At 40.0% G+C, this 12,123-nt stretch overlaps 1 protein-coding gene across 1 annotated transcript; it reads left to right on the plus strand.

The window, feature by feature from the left end:
* Positions 1–325: 325 nt before the first annotated feature.
* LOC103519254 (pantothenate kinase 4-like) lies at positions 326–1,021 on the plus strand. Its single transcript, XM_008484340.2, has 2 exons — positions 326–517; positions 877–1,021. Exons 1-2 carry the CDS (start codon positions 376–378, stop codon positions 996–998), a joined length of 264 nt encoding a protein of 87 aa, XP_008482562.1. The 5' UTR covers positions 326–375; the 3' UTR covers positions 999–1,021.
* The last annotated feature ends 11,102 nt before the right edge of the window (positions 1,022–12,123 follow it).

Raw genomic sequence — 12,123 nt, forward strand, 5'->3', positions numbered from 1 at the left:
TTGTAAATTTATGACTTTTGTAAATTTTTTTTTTTGTAAATTTTTTTTTGTAAATTTATGTAAATTGCAGTGACATAGGGCTTTAATATAGCTGATGGCATCAGCTATATTAAAGCCCTATGTCACTGCAACTTGTTTAGATATTTTGGGACTATCCCTTTAGTTACCTAAAATTTACTTATGTAGGTATACTTAGACTTCTTATGAAGGCTAGTGTTCTTTTAGGACTGATTTCTTTAACTTCTTCAGGTGTTATGATCATCTTTGAGAAGTATAACAGTCGTTTGTGAGAGGAAGCACCACATTCACATATATGATCTGTTAACCATTTTTCTTTCATTCTCCTTATTTCAGGAACTTATCATCAAAAACACTATGGAAGATGTGGAGGAGAAAAGCAGTTCAAATGGAATTGATCGAATGAAAGAAGAGAAAAACCCCAACAGCATTGAATTGCCAGAAACGATTGAGGTGTTTAGAAATCTGAAGAATGCCAAACGATTTGCCATAGACATTGGTAAGGGCCAAGGGCCTAAAACTTTCTCCCCCCTGAGACTATCAGGGCCAGAGTTTTAAATTTCCTTGTTGGCCCTGAATTTCATTAGATATGAATCATAATTGAGAATTTGAGACTCTCTCTCTCTCTCTCTCTCTCTCTCTCTCTCTCTCTCTCTCTCTCTCTCTCTCTCTCTCTCTCTCTCTCTCTCTCTCTCTCTTTCTTTTTTTGCCTCTTTTGGGTGGAAGCACAAAATAAATACCTAATGAAAAGACCAATTTTATGAGTCATTGGATCAAGTTCAAGTTAGTCTTCACAAAAATTTACTCAGGTAGGTGGCATAATCATGTCAATCTAAATTTTCCCATGTTCCATTTCAGGAGGATCACTGACAAAGATAGCATACTATTCTACTGTATCACATAGGAGAGTGTCCTATGATGGAGACTCAACAGATAAAGAGAAAGATCCGTCTAAACAGACACAGGTAAGTGGACTTTGAACGGGGAACCACGAGATTCGAATCCGGGCCGAGGCGGAATTTTTTCTTGGTACTCTTCTAGAATCTAAATGATGATCGGTGTTCCATTGCCGTTTTTGTCGTAGCATTGAAACAGCAGCTAAAATAGACTTGTTTTTATTTTTATTATTATTAATTACCTCTATATAGGTACATTTTTTTATTATTATTTTTTTAAGATTATCTAGGAAATTGTAATTACGGTCGTGGAACGAAAGTAGAGAGCTATCCCCCTCTCTACTTATAAGAAAACCAGCCAGTCCGAGAACGAACCTTATGTGTTAAGGATAAAGTCCCTCCAGGAGTGAATCGAACCAGCGACCTATTGGTTACAACAACGACCTATTGGTTACAATACAAGTTCACTACAGTCCAAGCTATATCCAAGCGGGCGGTACAAACTTGAACGGTTCAAGTATATGGTCATTGAAAGTTGTGTGATGTTCACACTTGGTTTTTATTGAGACAATTGGGTTTGGGCGTTGGGTTGGTGTTTTTTTACGATACAAGCTAGCCTGTATATCCAGCCATAATGCCAGATGAAACCGGTACTAAGATAGATCTGTATCGTTAGCTGGTTTTTAGTTACCAGACTAGACGGACTTGCAGTTTGCAGTCGTAGGTAGCTAATTAAGATTGGTAATTAAATTGCCATTAAACAGTCATTATCATCTCTTCAAGTGAGGCTTCTGACTTTTTTAAAGGTAGGATTATCTAGGAAATTGTAATTACGGTCGTGGAACGAAAGTAGAGAGCTATCCCCCTCTCTACTTATAAGAAAACCAGCCAGTCCGAGAACGAACCTTATGTGTTAAGGATAAAGTCCCTCCAGGAGTGAATCGAACCAGCGACCTATTGGTTACAATCCTATTGGTTACAATACAAGTTCACTACAGTCCAAGCTATATCTAAGCGGGCGGTACAAACTTGAACGGTTCAAGTATATGGTTATTGAAAGTTGTGTGATGTTCACACTTGGTTTTTATTGAGACAATTGGGTTTGGGCGTTGGGTTGGTGTTTTTTTACGATCTCTTTTTACTTGGACTTATTTCTTCGGGTGGACTTCGTAAATCATACCTTCTGTTATGAAATGAGGATTTTAAAATGTAAAGGGTGGTACTGTGGCATTTTAACAAAATATTTAAAGTTTGAACTTCGAAAAAAAGTGGTCTTTTTCACAGCGGTGTAAATATATCTGCTACATTGGACTTCACACATCAGATGGGAGAGAAAAGACACAATACTTCCCAGGTGCTGGGTCAACTCAAGAACACCAGATGGCAAAAGGTGAGTTTGGTGCGATGATTTCCCCCTCAAAAAGGTCATGTACGAGTTCGGTGCGGTAGGTAGGTACCTACATAATTTAACATAAAATACAACGAAATGTAACATTTCCCACCAGACACCTGATTTGAGTTGCACTCAGCCTGAGAAGGACATAGGTACTCATGTTCCTCAGATTCGGTTTAGTTCCAGCTAAAAAGTTACATGATACATCATAGGTACAAACTTAGATGATGAGTATGACCAATTGACCATCAAGAAAGGTTTGAAGAAAGGTACCGACTTCAAAAAAGGGTTTAAAATATGGGTCCAAATTAATTTATGTAAATTAAGTGTAAAGGGTGGTACTGTGGCGTTTTAACAAAATATTCAAAGTTTTTTTTTTTTTTTTTTTTTTTTTTTTTTAAATATTTTTTTTAAGGGGGAAGAGAGAGATCTTGCATGTACTTTTATTTAAAGAAAAGTATTTTCATAAAGTTAAAAAAAATGGCACACTAATAAATCTATATAGGTAAATAAAATTGTAGATTGGTCTGATCATTGCTTAGAATCATGAAATTATTAGTTATTCTTACTCCTTATGCATCCCCGATTCCAAAAATCACATTAGAACAATTTCTCTCTGTATGTATGTGGGTATGTGTGTATGTCTGTCTGTCACGCTAAATAGACCTTTGGTTGTCCTCTTTTCACGCAAAAACGGCTTGACAAAGTTTGAACTTCGAAAAAAGTGGTCTTTTTCGCAGCGGTGAAAATATATCTGCTACATTGGACTTCACACATCAGATGGGAGAGAAAAGACACAATACTTCCCAGGTGCTGGGTCAACACAAGAACACCAGACGGGCAAAGGTGAGTTCGGTGCGATGATTTCCCCCTCAAAAAGGTCATGTATGAATTCGGTGCGTTTTAGAAAAGGTCATGTACGAGTTCGGTGCGGTAGGTACCTACATAGTTTAACATAAAATACAACGAAATGTAACATTTCCCACCAGATTCCTGATTTGAGGTGCACTCAGCCTGAGAAGGACATAGGTACTTATGTTCCTCAGATTTGGTTTAGTTCCAGCTAAAAAGTTACATGATACATCATGAGTACAAACTTAGATGATGAGTATGACCAATTGACCATCAAGAAAGGTTTGAAGAAAGGCATGCACCGACTTCAAAAAAGGGTTTAAAATATGGGTCCAAATTAATTTATGTAAATTAAGTGTAAAAAAAAGGGTTGTTTTTTTTCGAGGCAGTTATTTATTTTACTACGAACACAGTTAGATCGGTACTACAACTCTTCATGGTTTGTTGACAATGCATTTTATTGGGTCACCAAAACTCGAGTACAGTTATGTCAGAAACGAAGGGTTGTCTTCATTTGCATGACAAATAACTAACATACCTAGCTAACTACCTAGAGATATAGATATAATAAACCTGTTTGGTTTTACATTTTACAACCGCGACAGACGAAAATACTGCGTTAGTGGCAAGATTTTTTGACTTTGGTCTCCTACAGCCTACTATGCTACAGCGGCTCACAACCGCGCTTGAGTACAGTTATGTCAGAAACGAAGGGTTTCTTGATTTGCATGACAAATAACTAACATACCTAGCTAACTACCTAGAGGTATAGATAAAATAAACCTGTTTGATTTTACATTTTACTACCGCGACAGACGAAAATACTGCGTTAGTTGAAAGATTTTTTGACTTTGGTCTCCTACAGCCTACTATGCTACAGCGGCTCACAACCGCGCTTATTTTCAGTACTCTGCCTTTTGAGACATGCAGACATGCGAAGTTCTTTCTGGTACATAGTTCTGGTTTTCTGGTACAGAGACCACTTATCTCTCCTTGATTCTTTGGCAGCTTCTCTGGAAGCCTTACAGATTCCGCCTTCATTCTCAAATCTCTGGAAGAATTTCTTTAATTCTCTGGTAGCAACTGGTCCACCGAGTATACATCCAGAACATTCTTGAAAAGCTGATAGGAGATGGTAGACACCGTGTCTTGTACCAGAGGGATCACTTCGGCAGATACCAGCTCCCAGTTGTCGTTCAGGAAGTTGTTCGTAGACCGACCTGGAAAAGATTTGGAACATAATTAAAACTTGGGGTGGAGGGTAGCGCGCCTGTATTGTAAGCGCTAGGTCGCGGGTTCAATTTCCTCCCGGAACTAGCTGGGGCCCAGTAGAACGCGATTTTCCACATGAGATACCAACCACGTACAGGGAATCACTTCGGCAGATACCAGCTCCCAGTTGTCATTCAGGAAGTTGTTCGTGGACCGACCTGGAAAAGATTTGGAACAATAATTAAAACTTGGATTGGAGGGTAGCGCGACTAGCGCGCCTGTAGCGCTAGGTCGCGGGTTCAATTTCCTCCCGGAACTAGCTGGGGCCCAGTAGAACGCGATTTTCCACATGAGATACCAACCACGTACAAATTAGGTCACTAGGACCCTTATCTACCTGTTTTTTTTTTTCCTCCTCCTTCTTCTTCTTCTTCTTCTTCTTCTTCTTTTTCTTCTTCCTCTTTCTTTTTAACAGTTATGTGGGAACTTCTATTTACGAGTAGTGTTGTTTTGACTATTATGTTATATTGGTTACTGAAAACACCATATGGATTATATTCTGTTCTCTTTATCGAGTTTGAAATGGAGGATTTGGAAGGGTGCTTTCTTTTGATGATGACTGTTTCCAGTGGTGTGGGGTGGTAGTTAGAAAGTGGTCATGGTGTTAGAGATTTTAAATAATAAATAATAATAATAGTGCGATGGCTAGGAACTAGGAAGGTTACAAAAATAGTCTAACGAGTCTCGTATGGTCAGATGAAGGTTAGTACAAGGTTCTACCGTTCGGATCACCCTGTAGAAGCTCTAAGAAAAGTCAACGTGTGATATACTGATACTGACACCATTTCTCCCTCCTGAAAAGACCGTTTTGAATATGGGAGGATTTTTATGCTCTCAATTCCTGGAGAAAGGTCCTTTCACTGCTGCGCTGATCTGGAGTGATCCATGGGAATTTCGGAACTGCTACATTTTTAACTTTAACCTCCGTTGTTACCGTTAACGTGCTGTCGCCACTGACTTCATTTATTTAAAGCTTCAAAAATCTCTTCAAATTATTGGTAAGTAAGAGCCCGTTCCCAATTGTGAATATTTCACTCACTTTTTTCCCGAATGTCCTGTAGGAAATGTTTGTAATCTAAATGGGAGTGTTCCCACTACACACGACACGATTTTTTCCCGAACGACAAGTGAGAAAGGCTCTAAGAAAGACTCCGAATTGGCCATCTTACCCAGTTCTTCGTTTCCATTGAACAGGTTGTCGAAATGCATCTCACTGTTCCCCAACTTGATGGACACCTTGGGGGTGGCGTCCAACTTGACAAACTGCTTGTGATTCTTCTCGTAGAATTTGCCGGAGAATAGAACATCCGCTTCCACATCAGCTGAGAGGAAAAAATCAAAGGGGGGTGGGGGATTAAATTGTAGACCTAAATGGTGCTCAGTCGAATCCAGTCATTAAATTTAATCTTGATTCGTCAACCTTATTAGTGTCAGCCTAGTTAGCTTGGTTGGTAGCGCGTCTGCCTTGTAAGGGCTAGGCGGCGGGTTCGATTCCCGCCCGGGGCGGATTTATCCTGAAAGGATAAAGTATGTTCTCGGAACGGCTGGCTTTCTCCTATCCTGTCTCTCTTCTCTCTTCGATTTCGGGACGATGAGACTTTAGCAAGTACAGTTCCCTCAATCAGACCTCTTCAAAATTTAAAAATTAAAAGTCTTGGGTTCGATTCCCGCCAGGGGCGGATTTATCCTGAAAGGATGAAGTATGTTCTCGGAACGGCTGGCTTTCTCCTATCCTGTCTTCCTTCTCTCTTCGATTTCGGGACGATGAGACTTTAGCAAGTACAGTTCCCTCAATCAGACCTCTTCAAAATTTAAAAATTAAAAGTCTTTTCTACTATAACTAAAGTTACTTCGAACAAATTTCGTTCGTTCAAAAATTGATATGAAAGACGGAATTACTTACTGAAATTGCCGCTACACTTTCCATTACCCCTGATAGGTAGAACGAGGACCTTTCCATTCATATCGTAGTCACTCGTCATATAAACTTTGGGTAAGTGAAGAACCATGCTCAGCTTTCTGCCTTTGTAGTCCAACCTAGCAGGAGAGAGGAAAGAAAGATTAAATAACAAGATATTTATTATTGGGTATCATTGTAGATTTAATTACTGGATAATCCAGTGGTGATAGGTAATACTTTTTTGCTCTCATTCGCGATGTTTCACGGAAGTTAAGCAACGTTGCGCGTGGTCAGTATTCGGACCGGAGACAATCGGGGCAATTATGCTTATTGGCTTTTGTCGACCCACTCAGACAGGAAAAAGCTTGCATGTGCTATTAATGGGCGTTTCGAATAATTTGGAAACCCTTAAAATCCTTGAAACTTGGGATAAATTATATTAGGTATCCATTGAAATCTCCTATTAGTAAAGTCTCTAAACAAATAATTCTTGAATGGTGAAACCCATCGTCATCTTCAGAGATCGAATAAGAAGAAAAAAAGGGTCGAAAAAAATTGCTCTCCTAAATTACTTCAAAAATTGGTACTATTGATGGCTCACTTCACAAAATTGGTACTATTGGCTTACTTCACATCCTTCACATCCAAAGCCTTGGCTCCGTGCAGCTTCATGTTTCGGAAGTTGGCCTTAAAGTTGACCACCTGGCTGCCCGAACTGTCCAAAGTCACCAGGGGCAAATTCAGGGGCTCCAGGATGGGGATCTTTAACTCGGGCAGGCCCTGATGGAAACGGGGCTTGAGGGACTGGCAGGAAAGGAAATGAAAATAATGATAACGATAACTATAAAGCCAGAGGCGATAGCACGTTAAATGTACCAGCAGTTAGTGATGGATCACTGAAGTTAGGCAACGTTGCGTGCGGTTAGTATCCGGATGGGTGCAAACAGCTGGTCGAACAAGAACTTGCCTCGGTGGCGTGGACGCTCACCTGGTAAACAGGAGGGCGTGGGTTCGATCCCAGCCGAGGCATGGTATTTATCCTCATTTATTTCAGAATTTGACCACATAATGGAGCTCTAAGGGTTAGGTGGTAGAGAACGCCTCCGGCGTTAACCTCGCCCAGTGGCTACCTCTTCCACTCAAAGGTTTATTATTTATTGTCATTGGCTTACTTCACATCCTTCACATCCAAAGTCTTGGCTCCGTGCAGCTTCATGTTTCGGAAGTTGGCCTTAAAGTTGACCACCTGGCTGCCCGAACTATCCAAAGTCACCAGGGGCAAATTCAGGGGCTCCAGGATGGGGATCTTTAACTCGGGCAGGCCCTGATGGAAACGGGGCTTGAGGGACTTGATGATGTCTATGACACAGGAGTTCAAATCTGAACTATTCCGCTTGCAGGGCTTGATGTAGGAGGCTGCAGATCGGGAGAAACGAAGACGATTTATTGTTGTTAAAATTTATTACAAGTCAAACAGAAATCAGTCAACCTTTGGCTAGTTTAAGTGAACGATCTGGTATTCCAGAGTTAAAGCACTTGAGGAAAAAAGAGAGATATTTAATAGAGATGGAACTGTAACAACGGCCACAACGGAGGTCTTCGAAGAGAGAGGAGGACAGGATAGGAAAAAGTCTGTCGTTCTAAGAACGAACCTTATCTGTTTAGGATAAAGTTTTCCCTGCGCGGAAATCGAAACCTCTACCAAGCACTTACAAAGCAGGCGCTCTACCTTTCAAGCCAACTAAATTGGCTTCAATGCTTTTTGGTGGAGATGTCAAAGGCTCCATCAGGTTACATGAAAATTCAAGGAGGACTTTGTACTTACGTAAGTTGGCTGCATAGATTTGAACAGTCAATACAAGAAAGAGGACATAGCAGAAGAAGTTATCCATCTTTTTATCACAGGTTAAAAAAAAGTCCTCGGAAAAATGGCCTTTGTGACTAAAATTGAGTTACAAAGGAACAAAATCTAAAAAACACTAGACCGTAACTTTTATCGGACTTTGGTTGCTTAAATCTTTACGAAGAAGAACCAAGTAGGCACATAGATAACGATGAAAACCATTAGGTGGTGTTAATTTATGCAAGAAAAGGCAAAGGAAATTGATGAAAATATAAATTTGGTACTTAGTGCTTGGAAATTTTACTTTCGAACTTATGAACTCTATGAATGCAGTAGGTAAAACCTATGAAAGTATAACACTGTTGTAAAAAAATAAATAAATTTGTCAACCTAAACTAAGTAAAAGTAAATTTAAATTAAACCTACAGGTATATATCACCGAACCTAAACCAAATATCTACTGAAAGATCCTAAAAGACCCTGAATTTAGTGGAAAATTATCATCAGTGTCATCTTATTTTGCTGGGGAATCTGTTTAGCCTGCAGATCTTTAAAAATAGATCGGACATGACATTACCAGGTATTTTATTTATGAGGTGTTTGTGCCTGTCAGATTTTATTAGATCATATTTCCAGGCTCAGAAACTAGCAGGGATCCCTAGGACTGAGACTTTTCTTCCATTGAGAACTGGTCCTATCGTCTCTACTTGGATAAGAACGAAGGATAGAAGTTCTATCATAGAACAATGATTAAACTATGAGCTAGTCAAATAGTGGACAAATTTGATTCCTTGTTTACCCTATACTTACGTATCTGTCTGTCTGTATGTCCCTCTGTTGATTCTTGATTCCTCACACCACACTATTGCTTCTCTAAATTGTTCAATCGATTTTACATCTTTGTGCCACCATTTGAAAATTACCTATGCATTCATTTAGGTGTACTTACGCATTCAAGGCGTCAACGTTTTCAGCTACGTACGCAATAGTACGTATTTTTTCAGTTAACCAAGTTAGTATTTCGTTATTTCACTAACAACAATTTATCATATTTTGGTTATTTGGGTTCCAGTCAGTTCCCCTCTATAGGGTCCGAGTCATTATGTTCTACCCTGGACTTCAAGTATCCAGGCTGCCTCAGGCATTCTGACCTAAGTAGGCATAGACCCCGAGTATACATCATACCCAGGACAAGAATCGTGAACATCTAATTGTAGCCATAGTGACTTACTGGGTGATTCAAAGATAGAAGAGGCCAGTGGCTATGACGCGTTTTTCATGTTTGATAGAGGGAACTGTAACATTCTGTGTAGGTACTGAACTGTAACAATTGAAGTCTTATCGTCCCAAAATCGAAGAGAGAAGGAGATGGGATAGAAGAAAACCAGCCGTTTCGAGAACTTACTTTATCTGTTTAATGTAAATGTAAATGCAGTTTCTTTGTGTTATTATGTCACAACTTTGGTGCTCACTGCAGCATTGTAGGATTTTCCCAATATCGGCACATTCTCTTACAATCCTACATCCATGCCTATCCAAAAACAGAAAAGTTCGGTCAGAAAATTTCCTCCCCGCCCGGAATTCGAACCCTTGGAAGTCAGTGCTCTTGACCACTCAACCACAGTGGTGGGCTTTTATGTACTAGCTAATGTTATACCGTATCAGTAGAAATCAGTGCCTTTGGCAATTATTATTTTTTGCTTACTCGAGATCTTCCCCAACCAACTATGTTAACAATGTCTGTAGAAGAGAAGGGAGGGAAAAATAGACAGGCATTAAAAATATAAGTACATAACTTTATAGGTATATTCTCTTAATCTCTTAAAATCTTATAAATAAGTAGCTCATTACCTTAAGTCTAGGTATAGGAATGTAATAATTGACGTCAAATAATTTTTTATATAAGAATTAAAGCTCAAATTAAGCAGTCTTGTACTTTTTGCTCATTAGATAGGTAGGTACGAGGTACCCTTATAATAAAATAAAATTTCGTCAGATTGGTATCAATTTGATACATAAATAATATTTCTTTTTTTTCTTTTTTTTTTAAAAGAGGTTTGACAGAGGGAACTGTAACTGCTATGGTCTTATCGTCCAGAAATCGAAGAGAGAAGGAAGACAGGATAGGAGAAAGCCAGCCCTTCCGAGAACGAACATTATCCCATCAGGATAAAATCCGCCCCGGGCGGGAATCGAACCCGCGGCCTAGCGCTTACAAAAGCCAGCCGTTCCGAGAACGAACATCATCCCGTCAGGATAAAATCCGCCCCGGGCAGGAATCGAACCCGCGGCCTAGCGCTTACAAGGCAGGCGCGCCACCAACCAAGCTAACTAGGCTGGCGCGATTACAAAATCTCCCACTGAAGAAATCTCCCTCAAAATGAGCTCTAACAAAATTGTACCAACTAAGCTGACTAGGCTGGCTATTAATTATCTTGATTTCAACCCTACTGTTTACCATCTTCCTCCGGACAAAGGGCAATAATATTTCTAATATCAGGACTAATGAAAGGTCCTAATGGTAGAAGATCAGGTCCGCCTGTCAGGTCTACCTAATAGTGTGTGTGCTTGACCACTACGCCATAGAAGCTGACTAGGTACTTTATCTGTTTAGGATAAAGGCTGTCCTGGATGAGAAACAAAACGCAAAATAGCGCTCAAAAGGTAGGCGCGCTACCCTCCAAGCTGTTCCTTTATATTTATACATAGATCTAATGAATTTTTCGCTAGCTGTCCAAAAACGTTGTCAAGAGACACGGCATGGAGGCCACTTTTGTGTTTCCCGAATCGCTGAAGTTCGGCAACGTTGACTAGTTTAAATCTGGATAGGTGAAGTGACGTAGCTGAAAGGTAAACCCAATCACAAAGTTAAAGTTAAAACTAATATGAGATGTTAAATAAGATGTTTGGAGCCCTCAGAATTGTCCAGAGTGCTCCAAGGTGAGAGGGGACACCCCGTATATGTTTGATTTATCTTCTAATCGATTCGCCGTCGGCAATAACTGTCGATTAATCGATATTGGGAATTCGTGGTAAGGTTCTCAAATTTTATTATTATATCAACACCTCGTAACATCGCAAGGGCAGTGGTGTTTTTGGCCTGGGCATCTTTTACGATAGAGCCTCGAGAGTGAAACTGGTGGCGTCCAAATCTTTGTCAGCTGGTTGCTGGGAGTGCCATCGGGTTGGCTCCGTCAAACGAGCTTACTCCGTATCACGCCCGGATAACGGCCAGCTGACTCTCTTTCTTTCTTTTCCCTTAGGAATCCTAGTAGGCTAGGTTAAAGTGTTACGTGGCTTTTTCGTCTTAGTCCTCGTCAGCTAGCCATAGTCCGTTTGGTGACTCTCTTATGCCGGCCACTCAGGCTCAGACGGCCTGACAGACAGTCGGAATTTGTGTGCGGCGGGAAAAGCTTTAGACCCAGGTCTGTCCTCAGCTGACCAAACGTGTCCCTAATGGTTCCATTACATCCATTACACTAGTGTAAAAGTGATATAGCTACTTTTACTTGCAAGATGGTAGATGGCTGCGTACACACTAGAGATTTTCATCATTAGTTCGTACTTTCTTGGTACAAGACACTGATCTACTGTAATCCACAGCCATTACTAACTACGGGTCAAACATTTAAGAAGGTAGGAAGTGCAAAATCTAGTTATTTCTTGAAGAACCTTTCTGACATTGTCATCACAAGGATGCGAATTTTAGCAACCTTGTGCAAGAGATCATCAAGAGATGAGTCACATTATAAGACATGATAAATCACTTGGTCTTCTGGTGCGACACTTTTAACATTCAGAAATAATGTATTGAGAGCTGTTGTTAGGTATTTGGGTTGGCCACAGCCACAGTCAGGGCTGTGTCTCATATTAGGAACTCGAATCAGTTCTAAGTTTTAACTCGTCATTTTTTTTTTTTTTTTTTTTTTTTTTGGTTCTTTTTTTTTTT

This window comes from Diaphorina citri, unplaced genomic scaffold, assembly GCF_000475195.1.
Source record: "Diaphorina citri unplaced genomic scaffold, Diaci psyllid genome assembly version 1.1 scaffold2625, whole genome shotgun sequence".
In the NCBI taxonomy this organism is placed as follows: Eukaryota; Metazoa; Arthropoda; class Insecta; order Hemiptera; family Psyllidae; genus Diaphorina; species Diaphorina citri.

What these genes read in the sequence shown, in the direction of transcription:
- LOC103519254 (XM_008484340.2), top strand. Translation starts at nt 376, where the DNA reads ATGGAAGATGTGGAGGAGAAAAGCAGTTCAAATGGAATTGATCGAATG. An exon ending in ACGATTTGCCATAGACATTG is followed by an intron (nt 518 to 876) that starts GTAAGGGCCAAG and finishes GTTCCATTTCAG; the next exon opens with GAGGATCACTGACAAAGATA.